This window comes from Grammomys surdaster, unplaced genomic scaffold (assembly GCF_004785775.1).
Source record: "Grammomys surdaster isolate TR1022 unplaced genomic scaffold, NIH_TR_1.0 364, whole genome shotgun sequence".
Lineage (NCBI taxonomy): Eukaryota > Metazoa > Chordata > Mammalia > Rodentia > Muridae > Grammomys > Grammomys surdaster.
Genome location: NW_021604783.1, coordinates 2652312 through 2672514, shown reverse-complemented (window position 1 = coordinate 2672514; position 20203 = coordinate 2652312). Strand labels below are relative to the sequence as shown.

The window sequence follows — 20203 nt, the reverse complement described above, 5'->3', positions numbered from 1 at the left end:
AAGTCTTTTCTCTTCTACGATTACTACTGCTATGAATATTACTTCCTCTTCTTCAGGCCAAAGGCGTGTCTTGCCACCACCAAAATGGATTTTAAATTTCAAAAAATAAGATGACATTTGGTGTGACAGTGGAGGTTTTACTTGGTGGCATAAGGTTTAGTTGGGACATTGTCGTCCTTACTATTTGATGACCCCACTTATATTCCTTTCATATATGTACATATTCTAGGAAGCTCTACAGTAAGTTTCCATATGGTTTTAAAATGGCATTTAGTGTTAGTTGTCCCTCCCCATACTTCCTCCTTTCCAACCCATTTAATCCTCCTTGTTTCCCCTTTGTCTCTCCATAAAAATATATTCTATTTCCCTGTCTAGGCACCTGTCTTAGTTTAGGTTTCAATTGCTATAAACAGACAACATGACCACAGCAACTTTTTTTTAGAAAAAAAAAAAATCTCTATTCTCCTGTCTTCTCAGTCACTACCAACCCTTATACTTTCAAACACAAGCTGGTTTTAAAAAAAAAGACTTAATTTATGTATATGAGTACACTGTAGCTGTCTTCAGACCCACAAGAAGATCCCATTACAGATGGTTGTGAGCCACCACAAACCAATGAACTCAGGACCTCTGGAAGAGCTGTCAGTGCTCTTAGTGACTGAGCCATCTCTCCAGCCCCTTATGGCAACTCTTATAAAAGAAAACATTTAATTGGAGCTGGTTTACAGTTCAGAAGTTTAGTCCATTATCACCATATCAAAAAGCACGATGGCATTCAGGCAGACATGAAGCCTGAGACGTACTGAGAGGTACTGAGAGTACATGTTGGTCCACGGACATCAGGAGAGACAGTGACACACCTCCACTCCCTATGGGCCTATGGGGGCCATTTTTATTCAAACCACCATAGTATCTAGCCTTTGTTTAAGACTGTAGTACACATATCAAAAGCCAACACCCACAAAGAAAACACACGATCGAGCTTTGTCTTTTGGGGTTTGGGTTACCTCAAACAGGATGATTTCTTTTTCTAGCTCTATCCATTCGCCTGCCATGCCAAAATCTTTTTTTTTTTTTTTTTTTTTTTGGTTTTTCGAGACAGGGTTTCTCTGTGTAGCCCTGGCTGTCCTGGAACTCACTCTGTAGACCAGGCTGGCCTCGAACTCAGAAATCCACCAAAATCTTTTTTCTTAATAGTTGAATCCTACTCCACTGTGTAATGGACCACATTTTCATTACCCATTCATCAGTCCATGGCTATTTTCAGTTCTGTTATAAATGAACATGGCTGAGCTAGTATCTCTGTAGTAAGATGTAGACGTAGCCATCTTTTGGTATATGCCCAAGAGTGGTGTAGGTGGATCTTAAAGTACCTTGATTTCTGGCTTCCTGAAAAAGGGTCACACTGGTTTCCATGGCTGTACCAGTCTGCACTCCCAGCAACAATGAATAAATGTTTCCTTTTCCCCAGCCTTCATGGCATGCTGTCACTCATTTGACTGATCCTGTTGGTTAGTTTTTAACCAATTTGTTCCACATACTATTGCCTTCCCACAGTGCCTCCTGTGTCACTGTCTTAGTCAGTGTTCTGTTGCTGTGAAGAGACACCAAGACCATGGGTTTCCTCTGTGTAGCCCTGGCTATCCTGGAACTCACTCTGGAGACCAGGCTGGCCTCGAACTCAGAAATCTTCCAGCCTCTGCCTCCCAAGTGCTGGGATTAAAGGCGTGGGCCACCACCACCTGGCACCATGGCAACTCTTATAAAAGAAAGTACTTTATTGGGGCTTGCTTACAGTTTCAGGTTAGCTCATTCTCACCGTGGTGGGGAGTATGGCCACATGCAGACAGACTGGAGAAATAGCTGAGATCATGTTCCACCCCAAAAAGAAGTGGAAGAAAGAGGTAGGTCCTTGGTTACTGAGGGGTCCCTGGCTCATTTTAGCCCCTACACTGAGCATCTCCCCTCAGATCCCATCCTAGACCGTCACCTGGTCACCAAGGCTGCCTTCCACTCTTGACAAAATAGGGCATAGAGCATCCTAGTCTCTGTCATACTGTCAATATAGTTCACTGCATCCAGGAGAAAAAAAAAATTAGGGTTGGAGAGATGGCTCAGTGGTTAAGAGCACTGGCTGCTATTCCAAAGGATCAATTTCCAGCACCCACAGGACAGCTCACAACTGTCTTTAACTCCTGTTACAGGGTATCCAACACCCTTACACCGACATACATGCAGTCAAAACATCAATCAATTTACATAAAATAAAACGAAAAAGTGCCTGGGATCTCGGGTGAGGGTCTAATGGCTCTCTTTCCACCATCTTCACCCAGAAGGGACCATCAACAGGCTCAACCTTGAAGGTGTTGCAGTCACTGCTGTTCTGATGAAGATGATAATTAAGAGATTTTGCCCTTGGAAGTTCAATTCTACAACACAGATTATGATAAAATGATCTTGCTACTATTGAATCCAGGAGTGGGCCAGTTCCACCAAACTCAAGCAGGAAAGAGCAGCTGGGGGAGTGACCACAGTGTCTATTTCATCAAGGCCACTAACTGTGACCCACAAGTCTATCAGCTCATCACTTATGTGACCTGATTTTTTTTTTTTTTGAGTCAAGATTTATCCATGTAGCCCTGGCGTATATACACCAGCTCTGGCTTCAAACTCACACAGAAAACTGTCTGCTTCTTCTTCCCAGAAGCTGGAATTAAAGGCAGGTGCCAGCCCCACCTGTCTTGCCTCCTTAAACTGGAAACTGTTAACAGCTTGTTAAGTGTCCTATCCTATGGCCTACTCTCCCCCACCTCAATTACATAAAATTCTGAAGTCCCCTTGTTTATTCTAAAAATATAATTGTATTCGGGAGTGTGCTTTCTTACTGAGTGCATCAGGTTCTCCTCCCACTCAGCAGAGATATGAATCAAGAGCCCACAGACTGGGCTCTTAGTTCCAGCATTTGGGAGGCAGAAGCAGGGGGATCTCTGAGTTAGAGGCCAGCCTGCTCTACAAAGTGAGTGAGCCCAGAACAGCCAGGGCTACATAGAGAAACCCTGTCTTGAAAAACAACAAAAGAGCCGGGCGGTGGTGGCGCACGCCTTTAACCCCAGCACTTGGGAGGCAGAGGCAGGTGGATTTCTGAGTTCAAGGCCAGCCTGGTCTACCGAGTGAGTTCCAGGACAGCCAGGGCTACACAGAGAAACCCTGCCTCGAAAAACAAAAACAAACAAACAAACACTAAGTAGGAGAAAAAAAAAAAAGAAAAACAACAAAAGAATTGCATTGATTTGTACACATGGCATACTTCCATATACGCAGGTAATTTTGTTTGTTTGTTTGTTTGTTTACAAAGAACGGCATAGTAGTCTATAGGATGGCACTACAGTTTGGAGGTTTGATGTCCCCAGATTCATGTTCTGGGGTTTTGATTGCTGACTGATGAGTTTGGGAGCAAATGACTGGGCCCTGACCAAATGGTAGAATAGATTTAATGTGGGATTTTCAAACATGTATATCATTATGTTTTAGTCTTTAATTTTTTTTTTAATTTATGTGCATGGGTGGAAGTCACCAGAACAGTGTCAGATCTCATGGAGGAGTTACAGTTGGTTGTGAACTGCCTACCAAGGGTTGCCCCTTCCTCTCTGCAGAAAGCTTTCCCTTCTGCTTTCAAGGCATATACATTCTATGCCCTTTCCTTCCTCTTTAGACCCTTTCTTCCCATTCCAATTCTATTTTGTTGTTGTTGTTGTTTGTTTTTTTCAAGAAAGGGTTTCTCCGTTTAGCCCTGGCTGTCCTGGAACTCACTCTGTAGACCTGGCTGGGCTCGAACTCAGAAATCCGCCTGCCTCTGCCTCCCAAGTGCTGGGATTAAAGGCGCGCAGCCATGGCTCTCGCACTTTAACATTTTATTTTAGTTTTTTGGGATAGAATCACACTATGTAGTCTTGGCAAGTCTGGAACTCACTATATAGACCAAGCTAGCCTCCAACTCAGATCTGCCTGCTTCTGCCTCCTAAGCACTAGATCAGATTAAGGGTCTGTTTCACACTGACTGGCCATATTTGACTTTTTTTTTTTTTAAATTGAAAGAGATTACTTTCTCACACAATATGTCTATCCTATTACAATCCCCCCACCCCCGCTCCTCCCAGGTTGACCCCACCTCTCTTGACCTCTGGCTCCACTCCATTTCTGTCTCTCATTAGAAAAGAACAGACTTCCAAGAAATAACATCCAAACATGACAAAATAAAATACATTAAGATGAAGCAAAAACATTCAAATCAAAGTTGGATATGGCAACCCTACAGGGAGAAAAGAGTCCCAAGAGCAGGCAAAGGCTTAAAGGCTTTGCTTGCGTCACCAGGTGATACCTGGAGCTTGACACACAGGCCACGCTGTCCTCAAGCTTGTGGTGATTATCCTGACTCAGCCTCCTGGGTACTGTGCACGCACATGCCAAACTAACTTGGTGTTTGGCTTCAAAAATCCCCAAGACAGGGTTTCTCTGTGTGTCCCTGGCTGTCCTGGAACCTTGACCTGTAGACCAAGCTGGCCTTGAACTCACAGAGAACCACCTGCCTCTGCCTCCTGAATGCTGGAATTAAAAGCATGCATTACCACCACCAGCTGGCTTTGCAATGTTGACAAACTATACAAACAATTTTTTACTTTCAATATAGTATTTGTTTTAGCTAGGGCTTCCATTGCTGTAAAGAGACACCATGGCCAAGGCAACTTTTATAAAAGACAACATTTAATTGGGGCTTACTGGTTCTGAGGTTCAGTCCATTATCATCATGGCTGGAAGCATGACAGTGTCCAGGTGGGCATGGCACTGGAGGAGCTGAGAGTTCTACATCTTGTTCCAAAGGCAAACAGAAGACTGACTCCCAAATGGCTAGAATGAGGGTCTCAAAGCCCAGCCCCACAGTGACACACTTCCTTCAAGGCCACGCCTCCTAATAATGCTACTCTCTGGGCCAAGGATACTCAAAGCATATTCCACTCCATGGCCCCATAGGCTTGTTCAAACATGAGTTTATGGGGGCCATACTTAGGCATAGCATAATTCGAAATACACTTGATCCAACTTCAAAAGTCCCATAGTCTAAACAGTCTCTACAATGTTAAAGTTCAAAGTTCAAAGTCTCCTCTGCTACTCATATAGCAGCTTTTCTTGGCAGATATCCCACGGCTCTCACATCTCTAACATCTTGGCATATCCAAGGCAACTTCACCTTTGCAGCTTCTTAATGCAATGTCTGGGATCTACACATGATCTTCTGGGCTTCTCCAAAGGCTTGAGTCACTTCTCTAGCTTTTCCCTCTGTAGCACTCTAGGCTGTGGTTGATTCCACTCTACTGCTGCTGCTGTTCTTGGTGGTCATCCCGTGGTACTGGCATCTCAAATATGCTGAGGTCTTCTGCTGCAACTAGGCTTTACAAATAGCCTCTCATAGACTACCTTAATGGTGCCAACCTCTTTACATGACCCCTTTAGTCCTGGGCCATCAACTGCAACTGAGGCTGCACCTCCACTAGTGGCCTTCCATGGCCTCTCACAGTGCCAAACCTCAGCTGCTCTTCATGACCCCTTCATGCCTTCAAAACCAGTACCACCTGGGTGACTCTTACACTTTACCAAGTCCAGCTGCAGCTCTGTGCTCTCAGAAAACACTTCCCAGATTTCACCTCAGTGATGCCAATATCCTAGTTCCAACTAACCATTCATTGTCTCAGTAGTCCCTTCTATTCTTGACTCTAAAGTCAGAGCCACGTGGCCAAAGCCACTGAGCTCTGCTGCTTGCTGGAACTGGAAAATCCCCCCCAACTCCCACCCCCGCCTTTTCTATTATCACTATCTTTCTGTTTTCCAATTCCTTCATTGCCTAAGCTTGGCTATCCTGAAACTTGCTCTGTAGATTGACCTTGAACTCAGAGATGTGCATGGCCCTGTCACCTGAACGCTATGCTCAAATTGTGTACCACCACACCTGGATTTAAGCTTTAGTTCACCTAGAACTCGCCTGTCTCCTGAGATTAAAATTGTGTATTACCATGTCTGGGTCAAAGCTTTTCATGGCCACTATTCCTCAAGATCTGGATCAAAGCCTATTTCCTCTATTTCTGGATTGTAGTTCATTCCAGATTAAAAGTCCAACAATCACTAGGTAATAACACCCAACACAATATAACCATCCCTTGTTCATTTTTTTTTTTTTTTGAAAACAGGGTTTCTCTGTGTAGCCCTGGCTGTCCTGGAACTCACTCTGTAGACCAGGCTAGCCTTGAACTCTCAAACTCAGAAATCCGCCAGCCTCTGCCTCCCAAGTGCTGGGATTAAAGGCATGTGCCACCACCACCCGGTCCTACCATCCCTTGTTCAACTGTAAAACTTTACAGTCTATTTGGGTGAGAGCTTGCCCCAAGGTCACCACTCCCATAATTCTATTTTATATCGTTAAACACCGGATTTAGCTTCCTTCCACTTCCTGGTGCCCCTTTACTCTATGAACCATGTGTTTTATATGTTTCCTTTCTAAGTTTGCTATGCTTCATCAAAATGCTCCTCATGAGAGTAAACCAGAGGGCAAAGTCTCTGCAGGGCTTTTTTGAACTTCTTTTGTCAATGCAATTAATCTGATTCCTTTCACCTTAGACTCAGGCAGACTCTTCAGACAAGGACACAGAAGCAGCCAGTCTTCACCAAAACATCTCAAGAACAGACTCCAGGCTAAACTCAAATTCTCTGAAACCTCTTGAGGTAACAGGCTTCCACAGTTCAGATCACCCTCGGCTCCGCCATCTTCCGTATTCTTACTAGTATGGCCTACTAAGCCCCACTTAGAACATTCCACTGCTTTTCAAAGTCCTAAGATATACATTCCTCCAAACAAAGCATGGTCAGGTCTATCACAGCAATACCCCAGTCCCTGGCACCAACTTCTGTCTTAGGGTCTCAAAGCCCACCCCCACAGTGACACACCTCCTCCAACAAGGCCACACCTCCTAATAGTGCCACTTCCTAGGACAAGCATATTCAAACCACCACAGTATTCAAAAACATTTAAGACTTTATTATAAAATATGCTTTGTTCTTCATAATTTTTCTGAATTTAAGACAGACTAGGCTACACCACGTTTCAAATAAAACTTGTATTAAATGCATTTTTGGCTTATAGTATTTTTAAAATAACATTCAACATTTGACAAATTGAAAGGAATCAGATTAGAGGGTTTCTTAAAATTCTGTGCATGGGTGTTTTGCCTGCACACATGTGTACCACATCCATGCCTAGTGCCTGCAGAGGCTTGAAGGCCCCAAATTCCCCAGGACTGGGTGTTACAGACAGTGGCTGTGAGCACCATATGGTGCTAAAATTGAATTCCTGGTTCTTGAGAAGAGCAGCCAGTGCTTTTAACTGCTGAGCCATCTCTCCAGCATTGTTTATTTGTTTGTTTGTTTTTTAACTTTATATGTTTGGCTTGCATATATGTGTACCACATGCTTGCCTAATTTTGCCTGTAGCAGTCAGAAGAGGGATCAGATCCCTTAGAACTGGAGATAGGGATAGTTTCCAATTACCTTCCCCTTCTCACGACACATACACAGAAGTATATACAAAGAAAACTGAGAAATGACAGGGACAAAAATCAAGAAGCAGGCTGGAGGGCAGAGGGAGGCAGAACCCTCCGTGAGTTGGCCCGGACCCAAGGGTGAGCTGAGACCTGCGCCAGGGACAGCCGTTGTGAGGGATTATGCTTGAGCAGCTTGGAGATGAGGTCCTGGGCCCCCGAAGGCACAGACGAGGGGAACTTCAGGTCCACCTGCAGGTGGAGAAAGGAAAGGTGTCATCTGTGTTACCCTTTCTTGGTAGTGGATGGCAGCCGGGGAAAGGAGTCATTTTTGAGAGCACGGATACAGGTAGGCTGCTGGTGCCCGTGCAGACAACACCAACAGTTCTTTTTTGTTGTTGTTTTTGGTTTTTCGAGACAGGGTTTCTCTGTGTAGCCCTGGCTGTCCTGGAACTCAGAAATCCACCTGGCTCTGCCTCCCAAGTGCTGGGACTAAAGGCATGTGCCACCATCACCTGGCTAACACCAGCAGTTCTTAGCCAGCTATAGAAAGAGAGGATGCGGAAGTAGGCAGGGCATGTGTTGGGGAGGAGTTCGGGGGAGTGGGAAGTGTCCTTAGAGGTGGATATGATGAAGGTACATTACATACATGTACGAGGTTGTCAGTGGATAAATAAAAAGTATTTACAAAGCAGGGACAGTTTTCCAGAGCCATGTACATCAACTCTGAGCATCCCCAGACCCCGGCTCCTATAGTACACAAAGCCCAAGCGGCTACCCCACCTTGACAATTCGACGATACGTCTCACTGTGGCTAGGGCTCTCGAAGGGTGGGTTCCCCACCAGCAGTTCATAGCAGAGCACCCCGATGCACCATAGGTCTACCATTTCATTATGCATGCGCCCCTCAATCATCTCTGGGGGCAGATAGTCCAGGGTGCCGCACATGGTCTTCCTCCTGGTGGGATGAGGGAAAAGGTAGAGAGTCCCAGAAGTCAGGCAGCTTCTCTTTACTTGACAGTAGGCAGCCCAGAGACCCCAGGATGCACTCTGGATGATAATGATATAACCCAAACGCCAGAGGTGGACATGTACGGTGCCAGCATGGTCACACCAGTGAATTATCTCCATCTTAATAAGTAAAACAAATCAGAGACAAGGGTAATGCTAATGTCAAAGAAAAAAACAGAAAACACTAACACTCACCAAGCATATGCTACTTAAATAAATCAGATTATATATTTTACTGGGCAATACCCTGAAGAATTAAAAAATGAAGGGGTCACCAGATACTTGCTCAGATATACACATCTAATCCTAACACTTGGTGTTTGGCTTTGTTGCTTTGAGACAGGATCTCTCTATATAGCCTTTGCTGGCCTGGAACTCACTGGCCTTGACTTCATCTGTGTTACCCTGACATTACCACTGCCTCCCTACAGCTGGATTTAACAGTCTGTGCCACAACACCTGGCTTAATCCCAACACTTGGGCAGCTGACCTAAGACTGTCAGTTCGAGGCCATCTTGGGCTGCAGGGTACTCTTGTCTAAAAACTGGGAAGAGGTTTTGAGGGCTGTAGATGAGTCAGAGAGCTAGCACAGAGCCTGGCAGAGTCAAGAACCTCGGTTCCAACCCCAATATCATAAGACCAGACCAAACCAAACCAAACCAAACCAAACCAAACCAAACCAAACCAAACCAAACCAAACCAAACCAAACCAAATAAAACGTGACATGGGTAAGCAGATATTGTAGGGTATGTCTGGAATACCAGCCACTCATGGGCCTTTAAAATAACGTAGTGAGACCATATATCCTTATAAAGAACAGGGTTTTGCGCAGGTAAACTTGTCATGGTGATACATGCCTGTAATCCTAGAATGTTCTGGGGTAGAGGCAAGGAGAATCAGAAGTTATCTTTGGCTATGTAGCGAGTTTGAAGTCATCCTGTGCTAAGACCAGACCCTGGCTCAATCAACCGATCAGCTCTCAATCAGTCGGTAGTGTGGGAGTTTTCACAACAACATGGTGAGTGAGGGCCTAATATATTTAATAATATGGAAAAAAAAATAGAAACTTCAGGGCATGAATTCTTTTTTTTTTTTTGGTTTTGTTTCGAAACTCAGAAACCCACCTGCCGCTGGGGCGGTGGTGGCGCACGACTTTAATCCCAGCACTTGAGAGGCAGAGGCAGGCGGATTTCTGAGTTTGAGGCCAGCCTGGTCTACAGAGTGAGTTCCAGGACAGCCAGGGCTACACAGAGAAACCCTGTCTCGAAAACCAAAACAAACAAACAAACAACCAAAAACCAAAAACCAAAAACCAAAAAGAAAAAAGAAACCCACCTGCCACTGCCTCCCAAGTGCTGGGATTAAAGGCATGTGCCACCACTGCTAGGCATGGCATGAATTCTTGAGTCACCTATTTCTGTAAAGATAACACTATGTCTATACTGCCCCAAATGTTTCTGAGGAGGAAGATACTGAAGACTTTTATAAAGAATGTCACAGCCTCACATCAGGGACAGGTCCCCGCTCCCCTCCACACCCCCACCCTGTCCCTCCATACCTCAGAGATGGGGCATGCACAGACCATCCAAAATCTGCAATCTTCAGCTCTCCCTGTAGACCTAACAGCAGGTTCTCCGGCTTTATGTCTCTGTGAATCACCTTCTTCTTGTGGCAGTACATCAGGGCATCTGACAGTTCCTCCATGATCTGTGAGGGGTCACACAACAGGAAATCAGGCCCCCAGCTTCCAAGGCAACAGCCCTGGTCTCATACCGGACACCAGGCCCTGACCGTGGCAGTGCGCTGCTCATCGAAGGTCCGGCTCTTCTGTAGTTCCTTGTAGAGCTCCCCCCGGGGGGCATATTCCAGGATCAGGTAGATCCTCTGTTGGTCATAGAAGTAGTTGTAGAGCTGAAGGATGTTGGGATGTCTGGGGGGGAGGGGGGGGAGGTACAAGAAGAAAAGAAGCTTCAGGCTGTACCCGGAGCCAGGACAGACTGCGGGGACTTAAGGAGGAGCTAGGTGGAGGAGACAGGGCTGGGACTTTGGAATCAGTAATGAGAGGTGATCAGGTTAGCAGAGGGAGGCACGGTCAGGGGTGAGAGCGTACTTCAGGTGCGCCTGGATTTCGATCTCTCGGCGAAGCTGGTGCTCCACGCCCTCCTTCTCAATCTGAGACTTGAAGAGGATCTTTAGCGCCACGATGAAACGGCTTTTCTTCTCCCGAGCCAAGTACACATTTCCAAATTTGCCTTTGCCCAAAGGACGCCCAATCTCAAAGTTGTCAATAGTGAAAGGCTGCCTGATTAGAAAAGTAGGGGGGTGTAGGGTGGAAGTTAGCTGGCTCAGGTTCCCGAGGCGGTTGATCTCTCACTGTCCGTGCTCCCCATCCTCCCTCTGTTTCTACCCTATCACTGTTCACGTTCCCATACCTGCTCTGGGATCCTTGCAAGGCGGTGGAGCCCTGACTCTTGCTCTCAGCTAACTTCTGGCCAGGGGCAGCTAAGGAAAGATCAGTTTTGTCAAGTCTCTCCGTTGACATTCCCAGCTCACACCCTCTCCCCCCGCTGTCCCAGGTACCTGTGGAACGGTTCATGAGGGCAAGCGCAGATGTCGTGGCAGGCTCCTTCCATAGGACTCTCTGGGGCAAGGTGTTCAGGCCAGATTGAGACTGGGGAGCAAAGGGTGACTCTGAGAGCATCCTTGTCCCCGTAACCTGGCTGCAATGTCCTACAAGCCGCATTTCAGCTACTTGTTTAAGAACCCATCCTGCCGGGTGGTGGTGGCGCACGCCTTTAACCCCAGCACTTGGGAGGCAGAGGCAGGTGGATTTCTGAGTTTGAGGCCAGCCTGGTCTACAGAGTGAGTTCCAGGACAGCCAGGGCTACACAGAGAAACCCTGTCTCGAAAAACCAAAAAATAAATAAATAATAAAACAACTTGAGAGCATCCTGGCACACATCCATAACCCTAGCACTTAGGAGGTGGAGGCTCTGGCTTAGGAGTTCAAGGCCAGCCTGAGCTAAATAAGACCTTGTTTTAACATCACCCTCCCCACAAAATAATTAAAAAGCAAAGTAAATGATAAAAACAAAAAACCAAAACACCCCAAGACAAGAGGCAAAAGACTCACTACACCACTTAACAATTCCCCTGGCCCTGGCCCACACCTCAGGCACGGCACTGTCCAGTCTGGATGGTTCTATACACATCACATCTTGACCCAGGCTTAGTAAAATCGGGAGCCTGTGAAGTTGTAACACAACTTCATCCTTTACAGGAACATTCCATAGGGATACTGATGATGGCCTCGAGGGCTGCGGGATATCTGAGCACACTGTGAATCTCAGGGACGACATAGGACAGGAGAATGTTTACACTTGGGGCACTTCACTTTCAAAGTTCTCTGAGTAATAGATATTTTCCTGTGAAAGTAATCAGGGTGAAAGTAACAAGTGCTGTCTCGTCCAGACTCCACTCTTTCCATAGTGGTGGAAGCTGGGACGAGGGAGCAGATGGACTGTCCAGGATGCTCAGGTCCCACCAACAGAGACCACAGGGTCCCATCGTGTAGCCAAGCTCATTATGGGTGTGCTGTATTACAGGTGTGCACCACCGAGCTTACTAGCTCCTTTCTTCAGCCAAGAGAAGGCCCCACTGAGCCTACAAACCTCCCTCAGTGATACGGGTACAAATTGGCATGTATGTTCGTACACCCGCGCGCATACGTATACGTACAAGTACTTACACACACACACACATACACACGTACACACGTGCACACGTGCACACACACACACACACACACACACACACAGAGCATTTCAAATCTACTTAAATTCTTACTTCCCACCGCTCATTAAGATAAATTCCAGAGCTGAAGTGTAGCTGGATGGTACATCGAAACTTGGAAACTCTGGGTTTCATACCCAGGATCATACATAAATATTTAGATCATTCCGGACCTTTTGAACCGTAACTTATATATTCTGTAATCTATTTTCTTTTGTTTTGTTTTCGAGACAGGGTTTCTCTGTGTAGTCCTGGCTGTTCTGGAACTCACTCTGTCTCGAACTCAGAAATCCGCCTGCCTCTGCCTCCCAAGTGCTGGGATTAAAGGCGTGCGCCACCACCGCCTGGCTGTAATCTATTTTCTGCGTAGTTAATTTTTTTCAGACTCGAGAGTGGAATTCACGACCCGAAAGCACAATGATGCTTGCTCAGTCCCAACTATCACTTGTATGTGACAAGCAGGCTCAGCTCTACCGAAGCCCTCAGATTCAGGTTGGCAACGTCTGCTACGGTAAGACTGCTAGGGATCAGACTGAGTTTTGCAAGCAAACTCTTGGAGCCCACACATCGGAAACGCTTAGAGTCCAGTTTGCAGGGCCCAATCTCCGACTCCATGGACTCCTCTTCCGGGGGAGGTGGGGCGGGGAATGTGGCCAGGACCTTACCGTCTTTGAGCCGTAGGACCACGGGTAGGCGTTCTCCTTCTGAGCCATTCTCCAGGGCAAAAGCGGGAGCGGAGCTGGGCAGAGAGGGAAACAACAGTGAAGGCAAGAGATGCAGAGGCAGAGTTCTCGGAGAGTGCAAGCCTGGGCGGGCGGAAGGAAGCGAATCAGCACGCAGCCAAGGTCCGGGGCTCTCCTGCACCTCTCCTTCTAGGCGGATCGGCGGGCACGTGGACCCGCCCAACGGAACTCGACCCCGTGGATCACCGCGGCCTCCGCAGTCGCCGGCGAAGCCACAGCCTACGCCGCTGGGCGCTCGCACACGGAGAACCTGCCCCGCGACTCCGCGACCCGGACACTTTCGAATCTCCCGCTCTAGGCCCATTGGCTGAACCGCCAGCCAAGCCCACTCTCATTGGCTACGATTTCTGTGACGTAGTCACTGAGCCAGAATGAAGGTGTGGCTTAAGAGGCTTCTTTTTCTAGGTTGAGACTGTGTCCCAAGGCGTGAACGCTCTTTTTTCTAGTTATAAAAAATTAAATATTTAAATTGGGGGGTGGTGGGGCGCACGCCTATAATCCCAGCACTCGGGAGGGCGAGGCATGTGGATTCATGACTTCCAGGCTAGCCTGGTCTACAGAGCGAGTTCCTGGTCAGGTAGGAAACCAGAGAAGGTGGAGTGTGTGTTGGGGGGGCGGGGGTGGGGGCCGCCAATAAGAGGCGCGTGGGGATGAAAGGGGAGCGGGATGGGAGGAGCGGAGGGAGACGTATTTAAACCAGGTTGGCTGCTGTGGAACCCTGTCTCAAAGACCCAATAATAATAATATATAAATAATAAAATATATGAAGTAAATATTAGTATGACCGAGTTCTTTCCGACGGCATTGGTTAAATTGTCTGGTTTACACGAAAATTTAAATGCTACCCTTAATATGATCTTTGAAAATACAATCTTTTTTTTAATATCTTTGGTGTATTGCCTTTACAACGCCCCATAATACTCAATTCTAGTAGATGCTCAAGTCTATGATATACACAGACATAAGACTGTGTATGACATAGTATCTGCATAGGGTTCGTAGATTAATTCCTAGATCACCTAACTACCTAATACGACAAAAATACTGTGAGACAGCAGTAAGATCTTGGTTAGGGAATATGATTCGGGGGTGGGGGGGTGTTAGGGAATACACTGCTCGATACAGATGCAATCTTCTAGATGAGATGGTTAGATGTGTAGGTTAGACAGACAGACAGACAACAGTTAGTTGAATCTGCAGGTGTAGAAATCATGAATAGGGAACTGCATTTCTGGGTTCTCTGTCCTACCTGTCTGTTTTGTATTTGGCTTTTGTTTATTCAAGACTAGATCTCTCAGGTTGGCCTTTAATTCACTAAATAGCCCAGGCTGGCCTTGAATTTCTAATTATCTCACTACACCACTGCTGAGCCCAGCTTGTTTCTCCCATTTGTATTTTCTTCTTAAGTATCCGTTTTCCTAGGAAGAGCTTTCAGCCGGTGGCGTGGTCTACATTCTTGGGCTAGGCACACTCAAAATCCACTCTCCTGCAGTTTTTGCTTATGTGTCGTTACTATTTTGTTCTTAAAAACCCTGAAAGGTTTCTAACAGTAGGTTTGTAATTCCTGCACTCTGGAGCCTGAGGCAGAAGGATTGCTAGGAGCTCCAGCCTACAGCGTGAGCCATTGACTCCAAAAAATATATAAACTAAATCTGTTTTCTAATTCTATGAGTTGGTAATTCCCGATGAATTAGCTCTTGATTTTCCTTCTATCCCCTGAGTCATGGTAGAGATGGCCTCTGCTGGCCGAGTCACACTGAAGGTGGCCACGAGGGGTATTTTCTCATTCTCACGCTAAGGGCTGACATTTCATATGGCCAGGAAGAGCATAACTATTTTGGGACTCCAAAGCTATGGTATATATAACTTCTACAACAAAGACCAGTCCACTGTATGCCACGGTCTTGGTACATGTGACAAAGTGACTGGTCTGGCATAAGACAGGGCAAGACCCAGGGGGGAGGGCGGTAAGGGGAACAATTCTAGTTGGCCAGGCGTCTGTCTTGTAGGTCGTATTCTGAGGCCCGAATTCCTCACCAGGAATCCCTGCCGCGGTAGCTGGAGGAGCAAAGAAGAGTTAGGATAGGAAGCTATCTTTCTGGGAAGATGAGGCTTGTGTGCATTTGTGTGTGGTAGGGGACATAGGTTGGGCAGCAGAGTGTGCTAGCTAGCTTGGGTTTCTTTTTCACTTCCTGCTTTTGTTTGACTTATTTGGTTTTTGGTTTTTTTCCTTTTAAAAGCAATTTGAAGGCAGCAAACATGCTAGAGTTTCCAGGCCCCCAGGGAGAAGTTGGGAGAAGTAATGTTTATATGCAATACTCGGTCTTCAACCCAAAGTTTATCAGAGATGACCAAAAGCGCTTTAAAAAATTTGGACCCACTCCATGGTGGCTCATTCACACCTGTAATCCCAGCACTTTGGAGGCAGAGGCAGGGGGGATCACTCCAAGTAAAAAAAACCAATGTGGTTTGCACAGTAAATTCCAAGTCAGGATTACAAAATAGTAAAATAAAAATAACAAAACGGAAAAACTGGACTTAAATTTTATTTTATTTTATATTTTTCAGGATTTTTAACAGTCAAATGCAGACGTCTGGTTCATTTCAATTCCTTCACTGCCAAACCAGGGAGCAGGGACTGCTTCAACCTTTCTGCCTTCTTGCCTGTGGTGACCAGGCTGTAAAGACAATGCAAACCTGGAAGGTCACAATATTCTTTGTTCTTGATCCTGTCTATCCTGTCGGATTTGGCATCCTGCTGTCCGGCTGTGAGCAGAGTCTTTGATTTCCTCAATTCCTGAGATATAGTGAAGGGGACTCAATGCTCGCAATCACACCCCAAAAACTCATGTTGACATGGACGAGATTTTAAATTTTAAATACAAGTCAGGGTGGGGATGGGGGGAGGTGAGAGGGTTGGTGGGGGTGGAGATAAGAAAGAAAAAAGTTCACTTATGCTTGAAAAAGTTTTGTATCCTTTGAAGACAGTAGGACAGCTAAGAAAAACCTTTAACCCAAAACTGAAATCCTAGGAATTCACACCACAGAGCTTACTCAATAAAGATAAAAAAATAAGTAAATAGGTATGAGCTGGGAGTGAACTCCTGTGAAGTCAGAGCTTGTGAGAGTGCAGAGCGCTGGATTAAGAGGTCAAGGTCGCCGGGCAGTGGTGGCCTTTAATCCCAGCACTTGGGAGGCAGAGGCAGGCGGATTTCTGAGTTTGAGGCCAGACTGGTCTACAGAGTGAGTTCCAGGACAGCCAGGGGTATACAGAGAAACCCTGTCTCCAAAAACCAAAAACCAAAAAAAACCTAAAAAAACAAAAAAAACCCCAAGAGGTCAGCTACTTAAGGCTCTCAGGCTAGCCTGGGCTACAGGAGAAGCTCTTGGAAAAACAAAAACCCCAACAATCCCAACAAAAACCCAGATCAACATACCAAATAAGCAAAGGGGCTATGGTGGTGGCAACATTTTAAAAAGAAAAAAATGTAGATTAGACAGTCAAAATGTCCCACTTCAGAAAAATTGCTTAATACTTTCTCTTAACTGTCATCAGATTTTTGATTGTCGCTTGAAATTTATAACGAATTATGTTTTTAGTACAGTTGTATATGCCAGAGATTCAAAACACTTTTAACCCTTGCCAGCTGTGTGAAATTTCAGCCCTTGGTAGGAAAAAAAAAGAAACAAAATTGTAGACACCAGTAAACAAGAGTTAATCAGTGCAAAATGAACAGTGGTTTGGGACAATATAAATAACTATTATTATTTTTAAAGTGATAAACTATTGCTACATTTTTTTTCCGAATAGAGAAAGTTTATTGCCGTATCACAAGTATGTTATCTAAGGAAGAGTTGTGGGGACTGTTCATTAACAATTTCTGTTATTTAAATATTGATTATATTAAAGGCACGGATATTTTGGAAGAAATCAAAAAAAGATGTAAAACTCGACACTCTCTTAGCAGCTTTGAGAACAGAAAAAGTCTCAATGTAGTGGGTAGGAGTTTTCCTTTTTTCTTTAGTAAACTATTAAAGAAAGCAGGTAAGTAGAAAATAAGTACGTTTGACCCCGACGTGATTTGAACACGCAACCTTCTGATCTGGAGTCAGACGCGCTACCGTTGCGCCACGAGGCCTCCCGGCGGCCTGCTTCTTATGGGTGTCGTGAACAGAAGCTTCAACCGCAGCGAGCGCGGATGATTTTCTTCAGGCTGGGATTCTGGCTTTGCGCTCCTGGTTCTCAGCTCCCGAGAGGCTCGCGCTCACGTGAAAAGTCAACTATAGTTAAACCATAAAATGTTTTCTTGGCGCTGGGCAGAAAGGCTAACTCTTTAATTTTGAGCTACACTTAGCTCACTCAAAGAAGCGACTTCTGTGTTTGGAACGTGTTGTTTTCTAGAGATGATGCTATTTATCTTGGTGTCTAGACTCCTAAACAGAGTTTTACATTTAATCCCAGTTGTGCTAATGACCAAAACAAAACAATCTCGGTTAGTTTCAATGGATTTTGCTTTTCTTACGTCTATTTTCATATAATTCCATAATATTGACACAGTTACATGAATTAGCAAAATAACATCAAATATTTGCAGGAAGATGCATATAAATATGATTACGGCAAAGAGGCCTCTCACCTGCGTTGGTGGTATAGTGGTGAGCATAGCTGCCTTCCAAGCAGTTGACCCGGGTTCGATTCCCGGCCAACGCAAGGATGAACTTTTGTTTTCTTTCCTTATTACTGAAATCACTGTGTCTAAAACTCCAAATTAATTTTTTCTTCCAAATCAAGGAGTCAACAGAGACATGATTGCCAACTTCACCACAACTCAGGTCATTCTTCCTGCTCCTGCCACGTGCGTGCTTTATTTTTTCTTCCGTGTATGTACCCTTACACTATCCACCCGAACCTCAAGACTCTGCGCGGGTTGCGGTGTAAATTCAGACCCAGAAACCCTGGAGACAAAGCAAAGTTTGAACCTGCCTTCTTCATTAAACAGACTACTTGCTACAGTTAGGTCTGGCCGTGTCCATTGTTTCTGCAAATCGTAGGAAAAGTAAAAGCGTACTTCTCCCCGTCGGGGAATCGAACCCCGGTCTCCCGCGTGACAGGCGGGGATACTCACCACTATACTAACGAGGAGTAAGCTAAAGCGTGGTTCCTCTAGATCCCTGATCTGGGTTCTAGTCTGAAGCTGCTTGGATTATGCGGCTTTTTCTTTCCAGATGTTTAACCTATGCCGATCTTCAGAAAGTCCGAAAACAGCAGGAGTGAACAAAGTCACAGATGGTCTTTAAGGCTGTCGAAATTCGAGTTCTGACGATCCCTGGCTCTCCAAGAACAGAATATCTCCCGCCCCTCATCGTTGTCATTCACAATCCCAAAATGAACATCCGTCAACCTGTGGATTCCAAGGTGAGGTACCTAGCAAGAGGCCAGAGGGCGACTTGCCTAAGAATGGACGCTGTTTCGCTCGCGCTGGCATGCCGGCTGACTTTCCTGCTACCGAAGTGCTCACTCGAAGAAGAGAGCCTTCAAAAAGATTGCTGCCTACATAGTGATACTCAGGAAGGCAAAAAACAAACAAACAAAAGAAAACACAATACAGGGCTCGTCCGGGATTTGAACCCGGGACCTCTCGCACCCGAAGCGAGAATCATACCCCTAGACCAACGAGCCGACATATGATAAGTCTGCGGGCGCCCTTAGAGGTCTTTAAGACTTTTGCTACGGTCCGGGTGACACCATTCCTTGAGGGAAGGCGTGCTGGGGGACCACCCACTGCGAAGCCCTGCCTTCCGGAATCTGGAGGTGCGCTGACGGGCGCCGGCCACGACTGCCCCTTGGAAGTAAGAATGTAGGCTCAGCCGTCCCCTCGTCTCTCCACTCGGCCTCTCTGCCACTAGTCACCGCGCTTTCGCAGACTGGTGCGGTTCCCTACCCTGCGGTCTCCGCTCTTCCTCACCCAGCCTCCTGTACTGAGCTTTGACTTCAATCAACAGAACCGCTTGGTTTGGGAACGCTCCGGAAGCCGCGTCCTGAACCCTATGAGTGAACTACAACTTTTCTCGCCATCTCTACGTTAGTCTTACTGCAGTGACGGATTGGGAATAGACTCCTCAGTAGCCTACCGTCTAGCTACATTGCCTATCAACACCCATCTAGAAGTCAGAACAAAAAGAGTGTGAAAACAGACCAAGGAGACATCCCAAGAAAGTGTTGTAGCACTGGGGCCCCGGGTTCTCAGCTCAGAGCATCAGGATTCGCCTACCTACCCTCCTCTTTATCTTTCTCATTTTCTCCTAGTGTTAACTGGCTATGTGCTGCCTGAAACATGGAACTGAATCTTTATTCAGAGTCAGCATCTGAAAAAGCAATAAATTAGCATCCTAAAAGGTCTGTTTCGCATTCCGTCGTTAGCCGTTAGCCAGCAGATTACACAGGGAGGAAAGGCAAACGCTTCAAAGTTTGGCCTTGCTCCTCTGACCAGCCTCTCCCCTAAGATTCATGGCGTTGGTTTTTTTTTTCCGGTCTCCTTTCTCTCTGTATCAGGAACAGGGTTTACGTACACCAAGGCCATTGAGCTAGCTATACGTTCCGTTTTAGCTTCCTACAAAATGAAGTCCAAATGTGGCTCTTATACACTATGAAGTGTCCTTATCTCTAGACTGCCAAGCTTGCGGACTGCCATTTGGACAGGACAAAAGGTGTTGGTGTACTGCAGTCACTGGCTTGTCTACTCTTGGAGCCACCTGCCTTGCAAGAGAATTTCTTCATCCACATCCTGCCAACTACTAAGACATACTGTTTTTCCTAAGCATGTCTAGAATTCTCTTCCTGCAACTGCCCTCGTGTGTGTGTGTGTGCGTGTGCGTGCTTGTGTGTGTGTGTGTGCAAAACTTGAGCACCTTACGAAACTCAGGCTGGCCTTGATCTCACTTACATAGCTGGGTAAAGATGACCTTGAATTGAAGGGTAGATTTACAGACATGTGCCACCATTCCCACCTAAGTATTAACACTTTTTAAAAATGTGTATATAGGAGGTGTCACCTGTACATGTCATCTGATGA

General features: G+C 46.0%; 1 protein-coding gene and 4 non-coding genes across 9 annotated transcripts; 1 reads left to right on the top strand and 4 right to left on the bottom strand.

The window, feature by feature from the left end:
- Positions 1–7063: 7063 nt before the first annotated feature.
- Positions 7064–13375, bottom strand: Aurkb (aurora kinase B). Of its 5 annotated transcripts, XM_028780140.1 has the most exons (9): positions 13252–13375; positions 13053–13126; positions 11176–11266; positions 11028–11097; positions 10706–10897; positions 10387–10525; positions 10154–10302; positions 8367–8541; positions 7064–7835 (listed from the first exon to the last, which is right to left on the bottom strand). In XM_028780140.1, exons 2-9 carry the CDS (start codon positions 13098–13100, stop codon positions 7662–7664), a joined length of 1038 nt encoding a protein of 345 aa, XP_028635973.1. In that variant the 5' UTR covers positions 13101–13126; positions 13252–13375; the 3' UTR covers positions 7064–7661. The 5 variants fall into 5 exon arrangements, with proteins under 5 accessions (XP_028635973.1, XP_028635972.1, XP_028635974.1 ...); XM_028780139.1 differs by having other exon boundaries at positions 13053–13375; XM_028780141.1 differs by having other exon boundaries at positions 11176–11236; positions 13053–13375.
- Positions 13376–17197: 3822 nt separating this feature from the next.
- On the bottom strand, positions 17198–17269 carry Trnaw-cca. Its single transcript has one exon. It is a non-coding gene; the product is annotated as a tRNA-Trp (tRNA).
- Positions 17270–17769: 500 nt separating this feature from the next.
- Positions 17770–17841, top strand: Trnag-ucc. The gene has a single exon. It is a non-coding gene; the product is annotated as a tRNA-Gly (tRNA).
- A 360-nt stretch (positions 17842–18201) lies between these two features.
- Trnad-guc lies at positions 18202–18273 on the bottom strand. Its single transcript has one exon. It is a non-coding gene; the product is annotated as a tRNA-Asp (tRNA).
- Positions 18274–18738: 465 nt separating this feature from the next.
- Positions 18739–18810, bottom strand: Trnap-cgg. The gene has a single exon. It is a non-coding gene; the product is annotated as a tRNA-Pro (tRNA).
- Positions 18811–20203: the final 1393 nt, after the last annotated feature.

Excerpts from the sequence above, each read along its gene's own strand:
- Aurkb (XM_028780138.1), bottom strand. The coding sequence starts at position 11,338 with ATGCGGCTTGTAGGACATTGCAGCCAGGTTACGGGGACAAGGATGCTC. Across the intron at positions 10,303-10,386 it reads ATGAGCAGCGCACTGCCACG|ATCATGGAGGAACTGTCAGA; the intron begins GTCAGGGCCTGG and ends GACCCCTCACAG. Across the intron at positions 8,542-10,153 it reads GTGCATGCCCCATCTCTGAG|GAGGAAGACCATGTGCGGCA; the intron begins GTATGGAGGGAC and ends TCATCCCACCAG.